Consider the following 22,936-nt stretch of genomic DNA (forward strand, 5'->3'; position numbering starts at 1 on the left):
CACAACACGCCTGTGATGGCCCTCAGCCCCTTCCCACCCAGGCCACGCTGTCTCCAGCGTAAAACCAGACATCCTTCCCCAAGGGAGTGTCTACCCTCTGGCCCGACTCGGCCAATGGAAGGCAAACCCCGCGCACAGCAGAGCCGACCTGGAGATAGGCACGGAGGGCGGCCTTGCAGCTTCCTGTTTCACCCCAAACTCCCCAAGAAGGCCGCCCAGGAAGCCGTGCTGGACCCCTGAGATGGGGCTCTTCCTCTGGGTGCCCACGGCTCAGAAAACCTCCACCTCCAGGGCCAACTACTCCCTCAACATGTGAGGCCTTCGTATTGTAAAGATCAGCCGTCCCTGATTAATCCCAGCACCCTTCAAGGAAATCATGACTCACTGCCGGAGAAATTAACAAAAGCAATGCACAAAACTTAGGGGAAAACAATGAAAACCCCACAACGGCCAACTCCTGTCATTTTATTCTCATTTTTCTTGCATCCAGCTGAACTCACATCAGATCCTCTCTCTGGCAAATAACCACACCCTCAAGCACACGTTATCTCGTGGAACACCCATAACCGTCTTGTAAAGCTGGAGCCAAGAGAGGAGAGGGTCCTGGAAGCTCAGCAGCTTCCCAGGGCTCCCAGGGTCACAGAGGTGGCGCTGAGGAAGAGACTTAGCGCCAGAGACCCTTCTCTTTGATGAAAGACCCAAGTGAAAATCAAATAAAAAAAAAAAAAAATGCCCCACATGCTTTCTCTAAAAGAACCTGCAGCTCCCACATAAGTTCTGCAGGTCAAGGCATCAGCTCTAATGTTTGGTGAGATTTTTAGTGGGTTAAGCTCTGACTTCCACATATAAATGAAAAGCGTATTCAGTTACAAATGGAGATTTTATGCAACAAAACGTAAATACACCTGAAGTTCAAATGATAAATATGAAATTAAATGAGAAAGAGAACTTGGGGCCAGTAGCCTTGGGACTGGCTGATGCCTCCTGAGGGCCCAGGACTCAGGCTGACACGGCATCTCCTTCTCCCCTTCTCTACCTTGAGATGTGTTTTCCTTTCTCTTCCCAAGAATCGGGGCGAAGTCAGCTTCCCCACGCCCACGAGCACCTTATGAATGCTTGTGGTCCCTGGGACCAGCCCGCACCTCCCAAAACTGACAACCACCTGACCCTCCGTGCAGAGGAAATGCAAACCAGGCCACATCCTCTCAAGGGTGCATCCTGAGAGCCCCAGGGCCTAGTGAGCAGTGGGCACTCCATAGATGTCCCCCATCCACCCCAGCGGCTTCTCCACCAACTGCAAAAAAAACCCCCAAAAAACCCAGTTAACTGGCAGAGTTTTCACACCACCTAATAAGACACCAGTATCCACAAAATCCTGCAACTTCACTCATGAAGCCGTCATTACCTTCACAGACTATATGACATGATCTGCAACAGCGGAAACGAACATCATGCTCACATGTGCCTAGGAGTGGTGACTTGAAAACAGTTCTTTTCCTTGAATGTCCGAGTACACTCGGCCTAGTTTTGAAAGGCTCCGTTTGACATCCCCTCAAAGCAGAAATCTGCACTTTAACCAGGGTAAGCTTCTAGCCTAATGATGCTTCTGTGGGAAGTATGTGCTAGAATAAGGGACTGGTCCTCAGGGAAACTCACGGCCAGGGGCCAAGACAGAGACCTCCTGGGAGCCCTAGTTCTACCCCCGGCGGGGCGGGGGTGTGGGCCAGCCACCTCGGCCTGTGCCCTGATGCCATGAGATCTCAGGGCGTCAGCGTCCTTGGTGACGGGAACGCTCAGAGCATCGTCTCCCAGGGTCATCTCGAGGATAAGTGAGCTGCACCACTCAGGGAAGGTGGCGGGGCGGGGGCTCAACCAGGGTTACCGATTCACAATATGTGTGCTTTCCAGACACGGGAAGAAACTTACAAGAAGGGCTCCATTACTGCTCACAGGCCTTAAGTTTTTTTGTTTTATTCTTAAAAGCCAATTCTTTAATTAATCAGGGACTAAAAGGAAGGAAAATGATTCTGTGTCGAATGACATCACATGTCCTAAGCACCTGAGGCTATGGAAAAGATGTGTTCCATAGGAATACGTGCTTCCTAGAGGAAAGATGCTTCTCAGAGGGTACATACCACTGGAGAGAAAAACCCCTGGGATTTTTAATGTCACCGTCTGGGGATGTGGGGAACACTGGGCCTAAGCTTCGTAACAGGAGAACCACCCCCCAAAAATACTTTCATTAAAAAGGCAACCCCAACAGCAATCATGGCTGATGAAAACTTCAGGGTGGGGCAGTACTCCGAGCCCCTAATTCCTCGGGCTGGAGTTCCCTCTCCAGTGTGGGCCTGGGGCTCCTTGCGAGACTGGTCTCACTGCGGTTAAACTCTGGCCCAGGGCAGCCTGCTCACTGCTCCACGACTGGCGTCAGGGGAAGCGCCGTGTCTCTGCAGCCCTGGGCCCCCCAGCATCCCATCCCTGGCAGCGTCCCGGGACATCAGTGCCTCTGAAGCCACTACACCAGCTCCAACATGCGCTCCTGTACGTCTCTCAACTTTCTTCTTAGATTCTTTATGTCAGAGCTAAGGTGTGCTCTTTACATGTGAGATTGCCCCTGGTCACTCCAAAACATTTACGAGCCAGAAAAGCGGAAAATCACCCCAGGTGACGCCCACACTTTACCTACGTCATTCTCCTATTACCACCTGCCTCGGAGGGAACCCTTGTGATAGCAGGACAGACGTCCCACGGGCGAAGGACCACTCAGAAAAAGGGACTGAGCTTTCAGCACCACCATGAACCTTCTAGGACGGTGTCAGACATCACACCCTGTCCTGCTTAAGTATAAAGTAACAGACGTGCGCTGAACCCGAGCTCTCACAGCTCCGTAACCTACTTTTTTTCATGTTTAACATGTCTTCGGTGTTTCCTTACTCTCATCGATTATGCTGTTTCAGCAAAGCGAAAACAAATCTTTTCCACACTTTAACTAACGTCTTTGCTATCAGAACATACCTTATGGACTGCTTTGTTTCACAGTTTGACAGCATTTTTCTTTTAAATACTGGTATAGCTTATAATCAGTGGCATTTTAGACTCACTAAAGCATGGTAAATCCACGCCATTTTTCTGCAGCGCTGCATACGCCTCAGTGTATGGAGTTCTAGAACTTTAACAACCTCCATATTCAACATCGTTCGCTTAAATCACCAATAATCCTGTGTCGCACTTTCACCAAAGGGTAAGTTCAAGAAAGAACGCCAGAGAAAATTTTTAATATTAAGTTCACATTAATGGGTCTTGACTATTACTAGCCCTCGGTCCCTTCAAAGTGTTCAGCTAGTAAATTATGTAAGTACAGTAATAAACTGGAGAGTAAGTAAACCAAAGAAAAAGGTTTTCCACACTCATGCTGTTTTTTTTTTCCTCCACAACACCCATTTTTCAAGGAACTTTCAAAGAAATCACACTGTGCTGCATCCGGGTTTGCAGCGGAGAATGATCCGGGCTGAGAAGCCTGGTGGGCAGCCTGGCAGTAGTGCTCAGATTTCCAAATCCCATCCAACTTTCTAAATGACTGTATTGCTCTAGAGATCAAACACAGGATAAAAGGAGAAAAAAAGGGCTATAGACACTTCCAGATGTCAGTTCAGCTGAGTGGACAAATCAGTGCAGATTCTGCTCTTCCTTCCTTCTTAAAAAACGCAAAGTGGGGCTTCCCTGGTGGTGCAGTGGTTGGGAGTCCGCCTGCCGATGCAGGGGACGCTGGTTCGTGCCCCGGTCCGGGAAGATCCCACGTGCCGCGGAGCGGCTGGGCCCGTGAGCCATGGCCGCTGAGCCTGCGCGTCCGGAGCCTGTGCTCCGCAGCGGGAGAGGCCACAACGGTGAGAGGCCCGCGTACCGCAAAAAAACAAAAACAAAAACGCAAAGTGAAAATCAGCCACACAGCCCAAACTTCCCTCTAGGTTTCTGTCTGAAGGAACAACGGAATTAGTCTCTCAGGGATGAGAAAAACCTCAGTACAGAAAGCATTTTCCTGGGGCCTCTCTCTCACCTTTTCTTGTATGCACCTGACCGACTTCTTAGAAGCACCTGTGGAGTCAGACCCTTCCCAAGGAGGCCCAGGTGAACGCGGGTCACCAGTGTGCGCGCAGTACTCACCTGTGCCTCTGGAGGGCCCCCTTCATCCCTGATCAGCAGCAGATAGCTCTGTCCGTCAACCACAATCTCTTTCTTGAATCTGCCACCTGCCACACACACACAAAAAATCTCGTTACGCGGGAAAGACAGAGCGAGGGGAGGGCAAACAGACGTGGGCTTCGCTTGTGGAAAAATACACCCTAGGCTGTGGCCCTGGGGGCAGCCCTGAGTGTTTAGTAGAAGTGGGCTGCGGCTCTGCCTCCAGGGACCCCTGGACTTTAAAAGAACTACTGAACTCAGATTCAAATATCCATCCTTAAGAACCCGTGTTCCTTTCTAGTTAGAATACACAGCCTCCATGCAACGCCAGGATCACTCGTGGCTCAGAAGCGTGGGATTTTAATGCAGGCTTTGTGTGTAAATTCAGGAATTCTCTCTCCCTGGGAACACGCTGATACCGAGTCCAGAAACAGAGAGCCCGGAAATTGTTCTCTCGTTGGGTTCACAAAACCGAAACGAATTGTATCTGCTGATCAGGGGCCTGGTCTCCAGCACGTTGACAAATTCAAGGGCTGAGAATCTGTATTCTCCTCAAGAGAAACCCAGTTCTTGGAAGGAAAACATAGAACAGCATGGGGATGGTGTTTCCGTGTTCACAGTTCACAGGGAAGGGAAGGGTGCTCAACTACCACACACGGGTTAGACACAAACTACTGGATGGCAGCTCCGCACAGGTGGAGACACAGCAGCGCAGCTGGCGGACGGAGAGCGTTAGAGACCACGCTGGGTTAGCGAGAGACCGCCAGGGGCCCCGCCGGAACACTGGGGGTACGGGGGTGGCCACGTGAAGGCGGCAGGGGCTGACCCCGCCCACGCCCAGGTGCCTCAAACATCTCCCCTCAGCGCCCCGGTTCGGACTGCTAGGCCTCCCCTGGGCAGCGGGAAATACGTCCACTTCTGGGTCCCTCTGCCACGCCCTCTGCCACCTCCAGAGACAAACGACCTTCCCACGCTCTGGGCTCCGAGCCTGCTGCAGTCACCCCTCACTGGGCTTCGGAACTCGTGGTCTCGAGGGGAACACGCCAGCACCGGCATTCATTTCAGCTCCTCGGCACAGAGGCCTTCCAGAATCACCAGCTAACCCCGAATAACTGGAAGCCCGAGAACCTCGCTGGTGGAGCTCCCCCATCGGCCCCAGAGGCTGGGTGTCGGCCCCCTGCCCCCCGGAGTCACACCTGGCTCTCCGCCACAGCGGCCCCTCGACGACGCGGACCTTCCCTCCGAGAGTCCGGGGTTTGGGCCATCCCAGCGCCCGAGAAGCAGAAACTAGACTCCCCGTCCCAAACCACCCCACCCCACCTCACCTCACCGCACCCCTAAGAAGTGTCCGCAGGTGGGCCTCTGCCACGTGAGGCTGGGGCGGCCCGCGGGGAGGTCGCCTCCGCAAGCGAGCACGCATGCGCACACGGCCGCTCCCGCCCCACATTCCCCCCCACCCTCCGCCCCGGGCACCCCGTCACAGGCAAGATGCACGTGCTTAAAGAGCAAAACTTCAAAAACCGAAGAAAACCTTCCAACTTTAAAATGGAGAAACTCCCATTTTGATCCCCCTCACCGCCGACACCGAAAAAGGAGGGCAGACTCCGTGGGGAACGGACGGAGGGAAACACATCTGAGGGCCGGGGGCGGGGTACAGAGCGCACGCGCGCTGGACCAGACGGGCTGAGGCCCGCTCTGCACCTGCGCATCTGGCTGTAGGAGGATCCACAGTGATTCACGGTCCCTGTGCCCCGCAGCTCCCCCAAACGAGCCCTGACTCCCAGCATCTGAGCGCATGGAGGCCAGCCCTGGTCTGATGAACTCAGGTTCGACCTCCACGAGCCTTCACAGCTGCCCTGGGCACGCTGGTCTCACACGGCCAATTCCTCACTAGTCCGCGTGGTCTCCAGAGCAGGAGGGGGCAGCTCCCGCAGTACCAGCACCCCTCCGCTGCCAGCCGCCTCCCCCCATCTCCCTGGGGAGCAGGCACCCGGTGGGCGTCACCATGCAGCTCTCCCGGAATGACGCCCGCTGATGGCCCTGCTCCTCCCCTGGGTCTCTATGCCCTCGTGTGTCTTACAGGGTAAGGGCTTGTTGGATAAATTTCACATCTATTCGTTCATTCACTTTCTTTCACATATTTTTGTAGAGTCACGACCCCAAGTTATGTGTCCAGATAGCTGAACAACAATACTAAAGTTAAGAAAGGTTTGCACAGAGTTCTCTCTGCTCCTCTGCTTTGTAACCTCAAGCAGAGGCCTCTGGATCTAATTTTCATCAGCTCTAAAAGGAGGGGTGATTCTCTCCTCCATCCTTAAGGCCCCTTCCAATTCTAAAATCACTTTTCATTTCCCCCCTAAGATATGTAATTAGTATGTCTCTTCAATATTTTACAATTGCAAATATTAGACACTTGCAATGGACTTCTGTGTTTTCTCTGGTGTTATACATCAGGAAACAAAAATGAAACACTCAAATGCATTTGCCATGAACCCAGAGGTTTGATTAGATAAAATTCAGCCAGGTGTTTAAGCACCCAGATTGTGAAAAAGTAAGACTACGATTAATAAAATTATATATAAAAAATAAACTCCTACTGCTGATAGATTGTCAGCAGGCTCAACGGGAACATAGACAACTGGGTACTGGAGAAACACAGCCCAGCAGGTAAATAAAATTCGACTTTAAAATCCGTTTTCTACAGTTCACTTTAGAGACACAAAGGGAAAAAACCTTGGGATGAAGGTGGGGGTGGTACCAAGCTGGTCTACACTCCCCAGGGGCCACCTCTCTCATTATCTGAAATTCAAACCCGCCATCCATCCCAGCCATTAGATCTTTCCCTACCGAAATATTAGAGCACTACCAAACTCTACATCCAGCTTCATTTCTAATGCAGATTTTTAAATGCCTATTTTACAATCCTATTTCCAATTACAGTCATCCCTCAGACTCCACAGGAGACTAGTTCCAAAATCCCTTACACAAAATGGTGCAGTATTTTCATATAACCTACACACATCCTCCCGTATACTTTAAATCATCTCCAGATTACCTATAATATCTCGTACGGTAAAAATACCGCGTAAATAGCTCTAAGTTCAACATAAATGTTATGTAACTGGCTGCCAGCATGAGACAAATTCAAGTTTTGCTTTTTGAAACTTCCTGTAATTTTTTTTTTTTTTTTGGAGTGTTTCAGATCCGTGGCTGAACAAATCTGTCGATACAGAGGGCTAGCAGGGCTGTTGCACCGAGCTCTGTATTCCTAGCATTTAATGCACAGCCTGGCCTGTGGCCCATGCTATAAACTTGTTACACGAATAATCGTCAACCGTCTCTGACTGCCAAATACTATTACATAACATTAAAGTACCTGGGGGGTAGTTTTACTTTTAGAAAGTGTACCCAAATCTGACCCCTGTATTGGGAACGACCAACATGCCCTTGGCTCGGCCCACCCGTGCATACGTGTGCAGTGTCCCTCACACAGCTGCCTGCCCACCGAGTACACAGGGGTACAAGGGCTCTGTACCTGTGCTGACATCTCCATGAGAAGGGAAAACGGAGATCCCTCCCGCACTTAAGTCTGTTCCTTCCAGAGATGCCGTGAAGTCAGCAGAGGTAGAGAGCACCACATTAAGTATGCAGCAAACAGGTAGAGATAAGTGAGCAGAACCAAGTTCATCTCTGGGCTTTGATGTTCGTAACTGAGTCTCGCTGGACAGAAGTGTTTGCATCTCGTTAGAGCACACAGAGGGGACATTCTTCTTGTCTGAATTCAACCTCACATGCAATTTATTCAATTTCTGGTTCACCCAAAGTCTAGTTTTCAGAGTTTCCAGAAAACTGCCCTGGGAAACTTCGTTTGCCCTTCAGCTTGCCTTCTTAAGCAAGTCAACGTCTTAATTTCTTCCAAAAATGAGTAAAAGATGGACCTGAATATACCTACCACGAACAGGGATGCTGGATGTGTTGTGAATAGCACACCAGGAAGAAAAGGTCAGTTGTTTTGTTTCTTTAATATCTTGAAAAAAAAGACTCAAGGGGGCCCCTTATAATCCACTGGTAACCAATCAGTATCAAGGTTTCAAGGTTACTACCCTGAGTCCTGATCTCATGCTGGGGGAACCAGTTTTGAATCTGGGATGCTGGCGTAGGTAAAAACAACTGGGTTCCCTCTACTCTTTAAACTCAAGCTAGGTAGGATGGACCTACGATGGAGCCCTATTAAATACAAGGGCTGTCTACACTGAAGGAGGTATAACCATCTCACCTGGGTTGGCATTTCTGCTTTAAGGGGGAAAAAAAGAAAATCAAATTTTCCTATTCTCAAAAAAAAAAAAAAAAAATCTTGTTGGGAGTAAACACTGCAACAGATGTTTGACATTTCTGTCTTTTTGGCTAATTGGACTAAAAGATATTATCATATCATTAACAGCTCTCCAGGCAACAGCAAGCCTTGTAATACTTTACAAAGCACTTCTCTTCCCACATCATGTCGGCTGTTCCTCACAGCATCTTGTGATGCAAATATCACCATCAACCTCCACATCTAACTTGGCTGGAAAAGAAGTTCAGACACTGACCAAACCCCCACAGCCAGCAGGCATGAGACCCAAACCCGGAAGTGCTGACTGATTCTCACCTCTGCCCTCTTCCCTGTGGATTTCTGCTGAGACAGTTCACGGCACACAGTGTCCACAGACGAGCTTGGAATCTTTCGTGTAATTTCCTAGCACCCACAGGGCAACACCAAGAATGCAGGGCAGTGGGGCTGAGGATGTCTTTTCCTCGCTCCACTCACAGCTCCAGAAGGGAACTGCCTTCAGCCCCAAATGGTAATCATCGCTGTGCTTAGGAAACTAAAAAGAAATAGACCTGCCTATCACTTTGTGTCACAAGGAAGAACCTTTTGTATTCTATTACAAGTTAATCATTAAAGGGATGTCGCCTATAAGCTTAAATGATACATAATGGCCCATCTCTGGGAACCCTGCCTCCCAGGTGATGAGCATTAAGCTAAAATACCTTTGCTGAGCTCACAGGAAACATCCTGACCAGGCCCACCTGTGAATGACCTCAGGAAGGAAGAAATGAACACATCCCCTCAGGAAGCTGATGGGAACCAGTAAGTGTTTGACTTTACTCCCTCCCCTTCTAGTATAAAAGGAGCCTGAATTCTAACTCAGGCAGGATGGTTCTTTGGGACACGAGTCCAGCATCTTCTCGGTTTGCGGGCTTTCTGAATAAAGTCGCTCTTCCTTGCCCCAGCAACTCATCTCTCGATTATTGGCCTGTTGTGTGGTGAGTCGTACGAGCTTGGACTCAGTAACATGTTTCATTTTTTTTTCCTGCTGATTTCCATCTTCACTTTTCCACGCATAAGCAAAGGATGAATATCATTCTTGAGTTTAAAAGTGCATTTGTGGAGCATGCTATTTCCCTTTTCCATAAGAAAGAGGAGGGGGGGCATTATTCCAGCATCTGATCAGACAAAGTCAAGCCGCTAAGACCCTCCCCATAGCTGCAAGCTGGCCTCACATCTTGTCACCCTCACAAGGCCCCAGCTCAGGAGCACCTGATTTTCCCGGAGGAATGGTTTAGAGATTCTTGTCATTTGTAACATTTGCCTAAAATTTTCTTCTTACTTAGCCCCAGAACAAATATCTGTAAATGTTGTTGTTCCCTAATTATTTAGGACTGGCGGGATGAGAGGACCACACTGGAGACAACTATGAATATTTTCATTTCTCCCCGGGAGAATATGAAAAGTCTGATCATGAATGTGCCAGAAAGGCTTTAAAATTAATTTTGCTCTTTTAATTTTGATCAAAATACTGAAGTCAGGTACCTATTACTGAGGTTTTGGAGAAGTTTCATATCATGACATTTAAAAGGGATTTTGGATCCCATTATTATTTTTACACTGGGGAAGAAAAGTTTTACTGGTTACACGTCCGTTTACAAAATTTAACCAAATCAGACTTCATTTCCCCTGCCAAGTTTTAAAAAACTTACACTGTTTAAAAAAGGGGAGGGCAGGGCTTCCCTGGTGGCGCAGTGGTTGAGAGTCCGCCTGCCGATGCAGGGGACGCGGGTTCGTGCCCCGGTCCGGGAAGATCCCACGTGCCGCGGAGCGGCTGGGCCCGTGAGCCATGGCCGCTGAGCCTGCGCATCCGGAGCCTGAGCTCCTCAATGGGAGAGGCCACAACAGTGAAAGGCCCGCGTACCGCAAAAAAAAAAAAAAAAAAAAGAGGGGAGGGCAGGGACTACTATAAAAATGTACTAACACTAAGGATCTAATTAATGCGTGGTGATTGGTAAGTTCACGGTGAAATGCTCACGCTTATGACTTCAGGTGAAATGGGGTTTAACACACAGGCCACGGTCTTTAACAACTTCTTTTCACCCAGACCTGAGTAAAATAAAGAAGGAAGACTGAGACAGAAGTCAAAGTTCCAGGGTAAGACAGAAGATTTGAACTTTGCTATAACCAAATTTCCTTTCTTCCATATCTAATAAAATGAGGGGGGGGAAGTAAAAGCCAGATAAAAAGTTCACCATCCACCAAGGAAAGAAGCCAAGCTTTACAGAACCAACCTCGAAAACACTGACCTTCAGAACGAACAGGAGGACTCCAGCCCTGGGTGCAGAGTGGCTGCAGATCCCCCAGGGAGGGGGTGCTCAGGAAGGGGCAGCATGGCCTTTGTGCCCTGTCCCCTGACGGTTAGGAGGTTCCCAAACGAGCAGCCGCCAGGGCTCTCTGCAGGCAAAGTGCCTGCGATACCCAGACTGCAAGGAGGGGCCCCCGCAGGGAGTGACAGTATAACACAACCCCCGCCCAGCCCGCGCGGAGGCAGGGGACCTGGTGCAGGGCATCCAGCAAATTCCTACGGACTGCAAGCGCCCTGTGTGTCAGGGCAGCTCACCTTTGTCTGGAGGAGATGCCCTCAGAGGACAAAGGGACTCATGATACACTGCGGTTCTCAGGGAAAGTAACATCCAGCCTCAGCCTTCGGTGCTTCCCTGCAGGGGGCCGGGGGTGTGACGGAGGTCTGGGAAATGGGAACTCGGGCAGACTAGGCCATCCCTCTGGGCCAGGGATGTCTCCTCTAGCCTGTGTCCTGCCCCAGGAAACCAGATGGCAGGGGGCTCCCCACGTCCCATACCTGACCCAGGACGAGTGGCCAGCCTACGTGAACGGCCTGGGCAGTGCGTGTATCCCTGCACTTGACTACAGTCGAGACAGCGCCAATCTCAGCAAAGGGGAGGAAAAAGCTAAAGAGATGGTGAGACTATCATGCAAAGATAGGGCAAGGGGAAAAAGACAGGGAGGGATTGCGGGAGTTCCCTGGTGGCCTACTGGTTAGGACTCCGGGCTTTCACCGCCACAGCCCGGGGTTCAATCCCCGGTCGGAGAAATGAAATCCTGAAAGCCATGCAGCACAGCCAAAATAAAAGGGGAGGCGGGCTGCAAGGGAGCCCGCAAAACCCAAACAAAACTCAAAAAGCAGAAGGAAATCCCTTCTGATACTTCCCTCCCTAATACCCCTTATGAACAGACACTGAACAAGACAAGAACTCCAGGGAGAAGAAACCGAAACAATGAGGGAAGAAATGGGAACCTCTAGAACTGAGGACCAAACCAACATTTTGGAACGGACGAATACAATGTGAAAAAGTAAGGGAGAGAAGAAACACCGCTCAAAGCTGAAATTCTGACATGGAGGAATGGCTTGAAATAAACTCCGTCAAGATGAAAAAGACAGAAGTTAACTGACAGGAAGACAAATGAAACTAACAAAAGGATAAACGGCACCTCTGGCAACAACTCCCCAACGAAAGAGCTCAAAGACTATTCAGAGATAAAATACAGAGGCATTTTCTTGAAATGCAAGAAGATAGGAACCTGCAGATCAAAACAGCCCATGATCTTCCAAGAGAAAAAGACAGACTCTCAACGTCACTTTAAGGATGGAGCAAAACCAAGGCCCTGGTGAAAAGCTGCCACGCCAGCCAAGACGGGGCTCTCATCCCACAGCAGGGCCCAAGGTGCAGCCCCAGGAGCACACTCCAGGGCCACTTCAGGGGGCTGGAAAATGGCCAATGGAATAAGCATTTTTTACATATGTACAACTGGTGTTGAAACGGCTGTCACATGGCAGGTATGTTACACACTAACCCAGAGACCAAGATGGCGGCTCTTGCTGCATCAGGTAACCCGGGCAGAGGCAGAACCCACCTGCTGGGATACGGGGAAAGTTGCAGCCTCGCCCTGGCCTTTTAAAAATCTCATCCTGCATTTGTTTGCGCCTGAAAATCATGAAGATTGCACAAGCAAGCAACCTGCTTGGGACACGTCCCACCTTCCGTGAGGGACAAGCCGGGCACACGTGCGGTGACAGTTTTTTGTGTGATGCAAGTAATTTAAGCAACAACAAGGAGATAGTTAACCAGCTGGCTCTTGGCGATGTCACAGTGCACTCAGTGCTGACCGTGGTCCGGGGGGCGGGGCTCCTACCTGAATACTTCTATGGAATGAGAGTCACTGCCTTCATTGACTCAACCTGGAATTTCAAGAGTGCTACTATTCCTACTACTTCAACACTTCTGGATGTATTTAATGGAAGAGTACCTTGAAATGGCGAATAAGGTGAATATGTACATATACATTTATACATATATATATATATTTAAGTGTCACCTGTGTAGCTCAGGTTTTCTTGACATCAAGTAAATAAAATCAAAAATTAATTGGATGAAAAGGCAGATATAAAACTGAAACAGGAGCCCCTTAAGCCCTATTCTGTGTTCATAAAACAGCTTTATTGCTGTCTCTGATAAGCAATGAGTCAGAAACTTATAAACTAGAACTTGTACAAGTTTTATTAACAGAACACCATGATGTATCAGAGATCTACTTAAAACATTTTGTAAAAGCGGTATTGCTGCTCAAAAAAGAAGCCGGAAAATTAATGTTTGGGGAAGTGGTTTGTTGCCCAAGAGTTAAATTCAATTTCTTTACTTCCAAGAACTTTGAGAAAAAGGTAAATTAGCAGCTTAACACATGAAACCCATTAAGAGTTCTCTCTTCCAAGTGCTATCTTCTCACGACTAAAACAAACACAGAAACCCTGGGAAGGTGCAGGCTGGCTGGCCTGGACCAGTCTCCAATCATCAACGTCCAGGGACAGGCCCAATTCCACTTTCGTAAGTTTCATTAGCTTTTCCCCTGCAAAAAAACACTAAAATGGCTGTAAGATAGGATTAACCCAACAAAATGTTCTCTGTAATCACAGCGGCAGAACCTCAGGTACTGCAAAGAATAAAACATGCCCTGCGATACCAGCAGCCCCAGAAGAGGCCGGCAGGTCCTGGAGGCAAAGCATCCTTCTTCTTGTGAAGATGCCCACGGGCCCTGTGGTGGACACGGGACGCTCTCCGGAAAGGGAAGCCTGGACTTTGCTGTCCTCAGCTCACACTCCAGGTGTGATGCTGGCGCCTGGGCCCGCAGTCTGTTCCCTTGGGCTCAGAGCCCCAGGCCCATTCAGGCTGCCCTGGCTCCACACACTCAGACTTCCCTGCAAAGCTGTCTTTGGAAGTTAGGACCCACCCCCAAAGTTCACATACTATCCTCCACTGAACTCAGTACTTTCCCCAATAACTCAGCAGCTGTTCCAAGGGACAGGCAGCCTGCAGGGGCCGGCACGGCCCAGCACGCAGGAGACCTGGTGACCTGAGGTCCCGCTGAGGCCCCTGAACGTGGGTGCTGAGCTGTCAGGTGGGCTGTGGCCATTTCAGGACAGCAGAGTGTGTGTATCCAGGCAGGGGGAGCGCAGTGCAGAGGAACGGGCTCGAAGCCGCCCGCCAAGGGTCTGCCTCTGAGCTGGGCGACCCTGTGCGGCTTCAGTAGCGGCTGGTGCCTCAGCTCCCTTGTGTGAAAACTCAACGGGCACCACCACCTGCCTCTGCAGCCACAGCGAAGGTGAGCGGGAGCTGATCTGCGGCAGCCGTCAGGCTCCCGGAACACTACCTGTGTCCCCTGAACACCAACCAAGCTCTGCTGTGTTACGCCGGCGACTCTGTCTGGGGACTTCCACATTGAGGGAGAGTCTCAAAGTGAAATTCAACGACAAGGAAGAACCAAGACCACAGTAAGCAGAGAATGAAAGAAATACCCTCAGTTCGCTCAAATTCCCATATGAAAACCAGGATTCCCCTTAACACTCTGTCACATTTCCAGGTACTCTGGGAGATCCAGGGTAGTAATCATTTTTCCCAAGTCTGAAGAGCTCACAAGATACCAAGTTCTGGACGGTGCTACTCACACTGCCCCAGGGAGAAGATTTTGTGAGTCCGAGTAACCACCTCAATATTTATCCACGTGTACGGCGTGTCTCTAATCTCAGACGGGGACTTCCATGCAAGCAAGCAATAGAGGAACACAGGGGAATGGACCTGACTGACACTCCACCTGTGACACAGTTTGGCTCTTAGTAGTATTTGGCAAGGGTTCTCCCCCTGTGTTCGCCGCTCCCCATTTCTCTGTTAGCTCCCTACACTGGGGCAATAAAACCTTGGTCTTCAGAAGCACCACTCAGCAAGCATTTAGCAAAGCCCGTTGTGGGCCAATAATAAGCACAGTGCTGGTGAACAGAGTGAACAGGACAGAATCTCTGACTCTCAAGGGCAGCGGGAGGACACGGGAACTGACCAGGAGAGCCAGCTGGGTGGGGTATGGGAGGGGACCGGGCACCAGGAACAGACACAGCCTGTGCCCCCTGGAACCCGCTGGGAACCCACCGAGCGGACGGGATCGGGGGGCATGGTTTTCAGCCAGCCCCCTGAAGGAGGAAACAGCCACGTAATGATGGGCCCCTCCCTACAAAATCTAATACACGGGCACATCTTGGAGCTACTGTGGCTTCAGTTCCAGACCACCGCAATAAAGCGGGTATTGCAGTAAAACGAGTCACGGGAACGCTGGGGGTCCCCAGTGCATGTAAGTTACGTTTATACTATACTGTAGTAGTCTATTAAGCAGCATTGTCTGAAAAACAACATACATACCTTAATTTCAAAATACGGCTAAAAAATGCTGACCATCATCTGAGCCTTTATCAAGTCATAACCTTTCTGCTGGTAGAGAGTCTGAAATATTTCAAGAATTATCCAAATGTAACACACAGACGTGAAGTGAGCAAGGGCTGTTGGGAAAAATGGCACCGACAGACTCACTCGATACGGGGCTGCCACAAACCTGCCATTTGTTTAAAAAATAATAAAACTGCAATATCTGGGAAGTGCCAATATGCCTGTGTGACCAAAGAAGTAAGCTGTTTGTTGGAAATGTTCCAATACCCACTGTGGTGGCTGTACATGAACATTCCAGCAGCTACTACAGTCTCTGAAATAGTTTGGTGGTAAGGGGAGTATTAGTCGTGCACATACTTGTTTCCCTGGGGGGAAATGTACTTAAGGTTATTTGTTTGTTTTATTTTTAGTATTCTGCACATTTATTTTAAGCATAAAAAGGGATGAATTACAAAAAGTACTGCAGATTCAGGAGAAAAGAGCCCAGCTGCTCACCTGGTGCCTTTAAATGAGGCCAAATCCCGCCAGCCGTGGCCTGGGACGAGTCCAGGGGCAGCAGCCTCAGAAAAGGGGGTGAGGAGGTGAGCTGGCCAGCGCCCAACAGCACCTTGGCAGGTTGCTCAGCTACCAGCACACGGGCAGATGGTCCCTTAGTCCCTCAGATTTTACTGCTCTCGACTAGTATTTCCCACGTGAAAATAACTTGTCATTAAAAAAAACTGTCGTGTCAACTTTGTTTTTGAAAATGCAATTGTTGACTTGGACATGTAAAAGTACTGGCTTCAGAACTGTCTGTTCACACACATTTCTCTGAATATAAATCAGGTGCTTGTTTCAAGAAACTAAAACAGGATGGTAGTTGTGAGATTAGACCCTATGGAGAAACCCAGAAATCCTCTGCATTTTAATACCTGATGTGTTGACACTGCAGAGCAGGGTCACAAGCCATCATGGCGAACGGCCACCAGACAGTGGCCTTGCGGGCAGTAGCCTTGCTTCGGGGTCGGGGGCGGGGGCGGGGTTGTTTTTGTTTATTTATTTTTACAGATCTTTAAAAATGCAACAATCCTTCTCAGCTCAGGAGCAGCAACAGTACAGGGAGGGGGTGACGGCTGTGGGAGAGCCGTCTCCCCTTTGATATTTCTTCTGGGAACATGTCACTTTTTTTTTTTTAATTTATTTTATTTTTGGCTGTGTTGGGTCTTCATTGCTGCACGCGGGCTTTCTCTAGTTATGGCAAGCGTGGGGCTACTCTTTGTCGCGGTGCGCGGGCTTCTCATTGCGGTGCTTCTCTTGTTGTGGAGCACGGGCTCTACGCACGTGGGCTTCAGTACTTGTGGCTCGCGGGCTCTGAGCGCAGGCTCGGTAGTTGTGGCGCACGGGCTTAGTTGCTCCGTGGCATGTGGGATCTTCCTGGACCAGGGCTCGAACCCGTGGCCCCTGCATTGGCAGGAGGATTCTCAACCACTGCGCCACCAGGGAAGTTGGGGACACATCACTTATTGTCTGGACTGTCCTCTTCCATTTCCGAGGGCGGGGGGAGAGGTGGAGGCTCACTCTCTGTAACTGTCTCATTCCCATGGAAACACTGTCAGGACTTTAACAGCAGGATTCCAGGGGGCTCTGTCTCCAGGTCACTGTGCCCATCCTAGAGGGTGATCTGGTCTCTGAGAAGGCCAACACCCTGTGAGCTGGACACCACCAAGACCTGGAGCAAAGCCCACCACCCAGGGCTGGCAGGAGACAGACTGCCCTGGGGTGGGGTGTGAGTGTGAGTGTGTGTGAGTGTGAGTGTGAGAGTGTGTGTGTGTGTGTGTGTGTGTGTGTGTGTGTGTGTGTCTCCCTCTCAGGCAGATTCGGAACCTGCCCAGCCCAGGAAGCCCCTGCATCTGCATCTTGGAACACACTTAGGCCAGGGCACATCCTACAGCCAGTACTTCGTGGGACTAATAAGCTGCCGCCCCTCCTGATGGGGCAGCAGTGGGTCCAGTGGTAAATGGTCCCTGCGGCTCATTCCCACCATTCTGTGTTAGCTCCAAGGTCCAGAGGTTGTCTGAAGACTCCTCCCAACTGCCCTGCTGTGTCCCTCGCCAAAGCCAGCGCCCGTGTAATGACTGCTGGGAGCCCAGGGGTCCGGCCCCCAACTCCCTTCAGAATCCTTCTACGCACGAGGGCAATGGGAGATGCACGTGCTGGCAGCCCGGTCCACCTGGAGATCACGCGGTCACACCCCGTGTAACTGACAGTCCCTGCACACAACCTCCCTCTTGGTTCAGCCTCACCCGCTCCCCTCCGCTGCATGGAAGGAGTCGAGGACACACTGCCACCTGGTTTCTGTCACCAAGCCCCACCCCCTCCACACTTTCAACATGCTTGTCCCATCCAAGTGGCCCTCAAAGAACAATGCTGCTCTCTTCTTTTGTTTGTGGTGTTGCCATTTTGTAAAAGAAGCAAAACGGTAAGAAATGGGGCTCAGAAAAGGATGGCGTGCTGGCCACACATGGTGCCCCTTGGGCCACATGGACGGAACCGAGCAGCTTCCAGACGCAAGTCAGGGGGACCATCTGCTACATTCAGAACTCTTCCCGAGCCAAGATCCTGCCTCACAATCCCTCCCAACACAGGACATCCAGGAAGCCACTACGACGGGTAGAAGACTACGCTGCGAGTCGCATGTGGTTTCCACTTATGGCCTGGGTCAATCATCAAAGAATTGATTCGGTCAAACCATTTCAGTCATGTCGAACTGTCACCTTTTGTAGATAATGGGCAGCCGTACGTGGCGTGCACGCAGGTGAGCGCGCACGCACGCACACGGGGGCCTGTCCCAGCCCCTCAGGTCTTATGCCCACAATGCCCCAGCTCTCAGGGGGCACCTTGGGGGTCCCTGAGTCCTCCATGAGGAGGTGACGTGGAGGGGAGAGTCTGCAGGCACCTTCATCACACTACACACCCTCCTCGTGTAATTCTTTTTTTTGGCACTTGGCCTATTTTGCTACTAGTATTTTCCCTTCTGCTGCCTTATCTCCACGTCCTGGCCCTGGGAGTTGACCATGGCCCCAGTGAAAGTCTGCCCTTAGAGTTCGAACATCCAGCAGGCGTGATCTCCCAGCGTCATCCTACAGGCGGTGCGTCTTCTTCACGCGGCAATCCCGTCTCGCACCAGCCGTGGCCGGAAGGTGGGCTCCACGCTGGCACATCCATCCCCGTCCCCGTCTGGAACGTACGCCTGGCCCCCTGACCCACTGCCCCGCATCTGACGGTGCTGCCTGCCCCCCTTTCTTTCTCCTCTGCCCGCCCCGAGGCTGGCCTCAGCCGGCATTTCTTCCTTTCTGTACAAACTTGCACAGAGAACCTCTCAACCTGTGGTCAGACTGCCTCGGTCAAGGACTGGTTATGAGTCTCAGATCTTGCCCTTCCCTGGGACCAATAAAATGGGGTGGGAGGGTGGGAGAGAAGTGAGCCTGTGAAAGGCAGAGATTTGCGAAAGGAAGCACAGAGGTGAGAGCAAACAGGACCTGGCCCTTCTGGTCTCCGCGGCACCCTGTTCCCACTGGGTAAACTGAGTGGATCAGGTCTGTTCATCAGGGAAGAGATCTGCATTACAAAGCTTCCCACCGGTTAAAACTTAAGAGTCTGCGCCTCAAGCAATGCCATCCAGAGGTGTCTCTAAGTCTTCCCTCAGAGCTACTGAGAAAAACATGCAACTCTTCCTCCCATGAGATGTGAGTTTTGCAGACCACGCAGTCACGAGGCCACCAAAACTGCCTGCCGCCAAGTGGGGAGACCCAAGCAATGGGAGAGGCAGGTTCCTCACTAGCTCACGTGCATCAGGTGATTAGGGGCTTTCTCAAGCTATACACCCATCCCCGGAGCTGCTCCAGGTACATAAGTGAATGAATTCCCCCTTTCTACTGAAGCTCAGTGAAGCTGGTCATCTGTCCTTGCAAGCAAGGGATTCTACACTACGACAGTGAACATGAACCAGACCAGAGCAGGCAGCTGCCTGGGTGAATAATGGACTGGTCGGCGGCCACGTGGTTCCCTGGATCCAGAGCCGCTGCCAGCAAGACGACAAAGTCAGGGCCCAAGGTCATGGGCCGATGTAGCAACGGACCAAGGAGAAAACACCTGGTGGCAATTCAGCTTTGACAGATCCAAGGACTATTTTCTAATTTGCAATTAAGTCGTGCACTTAAAGGTCTAAAAAACCATCTTGGGACTTAAAATTTCTCTAGAAAAAATAATTTCTAATTTCAAAGGTGGAACTTTCTAGAACCCAGTCTCCTTTTTCCTATTAAAGAAATGGTTTTGTCCTGAGGTGTCTTAGGAAAGACACGGTTGTGTTCCCAGCATGCACGCTACTATTCTGGAGTCTCTGTCAATCAAATGACATGAAGGAGGATGTGTGGGCTACCCTGGGAGCCCAGGGACACTTCCCGCCTGAAGCCAGCATGCAAGGCTGCTCAGCTGACCAGGTGTAAATCACCACCGTGAATTACAGTTATTCATCCAGAAGCTTCTTCTCCCCTCTGGAACACACACACTGGCCACAGGTGCCATGCCCAGCTCTCAGTAGGCCCTCAGTTTCCCGGTGAATTAATTGTAACAACACGGGACAATATGTTCTGAGTCCCAAACAACCAATTCAAAAATACATTTTGTCCTGCCAATTCTGTCAATGCCAAAACCATAATCTCCTTATTCTAATTTTACAGCTGTCTTTTTCTTGTTTAAAATGAAGTAGAACACCCTTCTCTCTGATGATTTCTTTGAAGTTCTAGTGATTATTTCAGTATCTTTGCCTATTTTAAAGGCACTATCACCTGATCCTCAGTATGGCTTACGTGTGAGGGGACAGAGTCAGCAGACGGTTACACAGATCAGAACCATGACAAGAATCAATGATATTCCTATAGTTAGGGACTGAGTCAGCATCTGAAATAATTAAAGAAGATGGCTGAACTGGTTTCTGCTTTATCTATTAAGCCAACCTTCCGGTGGGCTCTTAGTTTTAAGGCTTCAGATAATCCTCATTAAAAACTTATCATGTACTTATGATCACCTGGTTGCAAGTAAGACGGTAAAGTTACGCTGAAACATTTAACTGGCTAGATTTCAAAACTATTCGAATTTTATTAGTGTTTACATATTTTGTTCATTGGAACACTGAACAGCACCAAGAACGTGTTTAGAAATAAACCTAACATCTGCTGAGCAGTGGTAGCTCACAAAAATGTTTTTTAAGTTTATTTGATTTGGAAAGGGTTTCTGGAGCTGACAGTTTAAATGCATTTCACATGTCCCAGAAAATAAGGCTGGTATTTACCACATGGCTTGTTTCTAAGAAACTAAGTAAACATTCATTTTTAAAAAATGACTTCAGATACCCATGCTCCTGAGAAGGCTTTTGCTGCCCTGACGATAGACACATCTGTTGGGAAACAATTCCAGGCAGAGTCCTCAAGGGAAGTGGCAAGATTAACAGAGGGACGTCCAGCTCACAGTGACCTGATGGCCAGCAGCCACTGACCTCGGAGGAAGTGACCATTAGAACTGCAGCCGGTGTGTGACATCCCGGCTAGGCACGGGCAGGGCACAGTGGTAACCCCAGGGCCCGTCACCCTCGGGGGGGCACCCTCGGATTGGAAACACCGGAGAGAAGGCTAAGATGCGGCTGTCTCATCCATCACAGTGGCCACCGTGCTCTGAGGCCACATCCAACCAGAGAAGCTCGTGACCCTGCAAGCAGCCCAGACAGAGTCCCCACCGCCCGGGTGCAAGAAAGACCTCAGAGAACTCAGCCCCATTCTAGAAGCCCTGTGGGGACGGGGGGCCAGTTTAAATTCCATCCTTCTTTCTAGTTTCCAAATGGCCCGATTAGGTCCCAGGCATCTCGTACAGCTCTCTACGGTCATGACCTGAGCTGTGCTTCAAGCTGTTAGAATAACCGCACTGGTGAGGAGAGACAGTGCCTCAGGCATATTCGAGCCAGGCCTGAGCTGGTCGAGGACCAGGACGCCTGGGGCACGAGCAACCGGGATCGTGACCTCGTGCCTGGTGGACACGAAGTCCTGAAGCCACACCTGTCAGAACAGCCCAGGAGGCAGGGCTGCCCACCTGAAGCAGAAGATGGAGGAGCGAAGGGGCAGGACCCTTATTTACGAGGTACGCGTCCCTGAGCCCTCTCTCCATGCCAGGGCTAACGCAGTCTTCTGCACACTTACACTCATATTCAGTCCCTACAAGGACTGGGGAGCAGGGAGGAGTAAGCTGAAGTTCAGGAGGATGGGTAACTCACCCAAGGCCACAACGACAGTAAGTGGCTACGACAGGCTGGGAACCCGGGTTTCAACCACAGGCAAGTGCGGGCCTGACACGCGGGTGAGAGGCGGTGCCGTCGCAGCCCTCGTGCTGGCACGTCCCCCATTACCGGGCTCGTGGCCGGAACCTGCAGGCTGCCGGCCTAGATTCGGGGCTGCCATGGCCTCGGAGCTTTTTTACCCAAAAATGTGAATTGGTGAAGAGCCTACAGGAAGCTGGAGTCATTCACTGAAGGAACGAACCTCTGATGGATTCAGCTCCTGAGGACCTGGGAACGACAGGGTCAGCCGCCCCCAAGTCACACCAGGCCGAGGCCCCGCGCCGCAGCAGGTGGCGAACCCACCTGTGTCACACCTGGATGAGGGCTTACTCCAGATTCCAACGAAGGGGAGCTCTCAGACAGCGTGGCATCATCCTAGCACTTCCCACCCATTTGGTGGCCCTAAGTCCTTGAAAAATTAGCCAAGAGCAGTTAACTTTATCGTCACAGGAAGGTCGGTCTCTGGACGTCCTTAAAGTTGTTTCCACCAACCTTAACACCAGCTACTCAGTCTGCTGGGCACTGTAGTGCATCTTAGAGCTAGAGGCCCCTTCCCCTCCTCCACTGCCATGAGAGCCGCTGCTGGGCAGCAGCCTTTCTGGGCCCCAGGTCCCCTGCGTGGCCCACCGTGGGAAGCACAGAGAGAGGGGCACACAGAGGGAGATGCAGCAGGACAAGGTCTCAGCAAGGGCTCAGCTCTGAAGCTCAGAGCTCTCGGGGACACCACCGTGTCCCGGTCTGCAAGGGAAAGTGTCTCAGGTGGCCCACGTTTCCATCAAATTCCTACATAATACGGGGCAGCCTTGGTTTTCTTTCCTTTTCTTTCTTATTTTGAAGGAAGAGAGCAAAAAACTGCGGCAGGCCCGTGGAGTCTGTGGCGGGGGAAGGCAGGGTGCACAGCAGACATCAAGCGCACAAGCACATGAGATGGAACTCGAATTACATGCCCAGATCCTCATTCACTGTCCTAATTAGCAGCCACTAATAGGGCACTGAATGGCAGAGGAATAATTTCCACCTGATTCTTTCCATCAGAAGTGAGTGACAGCTGTGAAATTCCATCAGAGGTGTGAAGGTCACATGTACACTAACCTAATGTTTGTGACGTTCTAGGAGACCAGCCATGAGCATGGCCAGTGAGGTCTGGGGCAGCTAATCGCCCTTCTTGTCACCAAGAAGTAACGGGGCAACTTCAACAGGTCCGAGTGCAGCTTCTGTTTCAACACCAGATGTGTAATATGCACATACTATTACGGGTTAAATTCTGTCCCCTAAAAATGTGTTCCAGTCTGAACC

At 50.6% G+C, this 22,936-nt stretch overlaps 1 protein-coding gene across 8 annotated transcripts in view; it reads right to left on the reverse strand.

Moving 5' to 3' along the window:
• The window catches only part of AGAP1 (ArfGAP with GTPase domain, ankyrin repeat and PH domain 1), a 552,897-nt gene that overhangs the window by 333,428 nt on the left and 196,533 nt on the right, over nt 1–22,936 (reverse strand). For all 8 annotated transcript variants that reach the window (XM_027117564.1, XM_027117546.1, XM_027117554.1 and 5 more), the window contains exon 4: nt 4,162–4,247. In XM_027117564.1, the coding sequence (XP_026973365.1) occupies nt 4,162–4,247 (86 nt within the window). The remainder of the gene's footprint in view (nt 1–4,161; nt 4,248–22,936) is intronic.

This window comes from Aethalodelphis obliquidens, unplaced genomic scaffold (genome assembly GCF_003676395.1).
Source record: "Aethalodelphis obliquidens isolate GAN/ISIS:26980383/991018 unplaced genomic scaffold, ASM367639v1 scaffold2, whole genome shotgun sequence".
Taxonomy (NCBI): domain Eukaryota; kingdom Metazoa; phylum Chordata; class Mammalia; order Artiodactyla; family Delphinidae; genus Aethalodelphis; species Aethalodelphis obliquidens.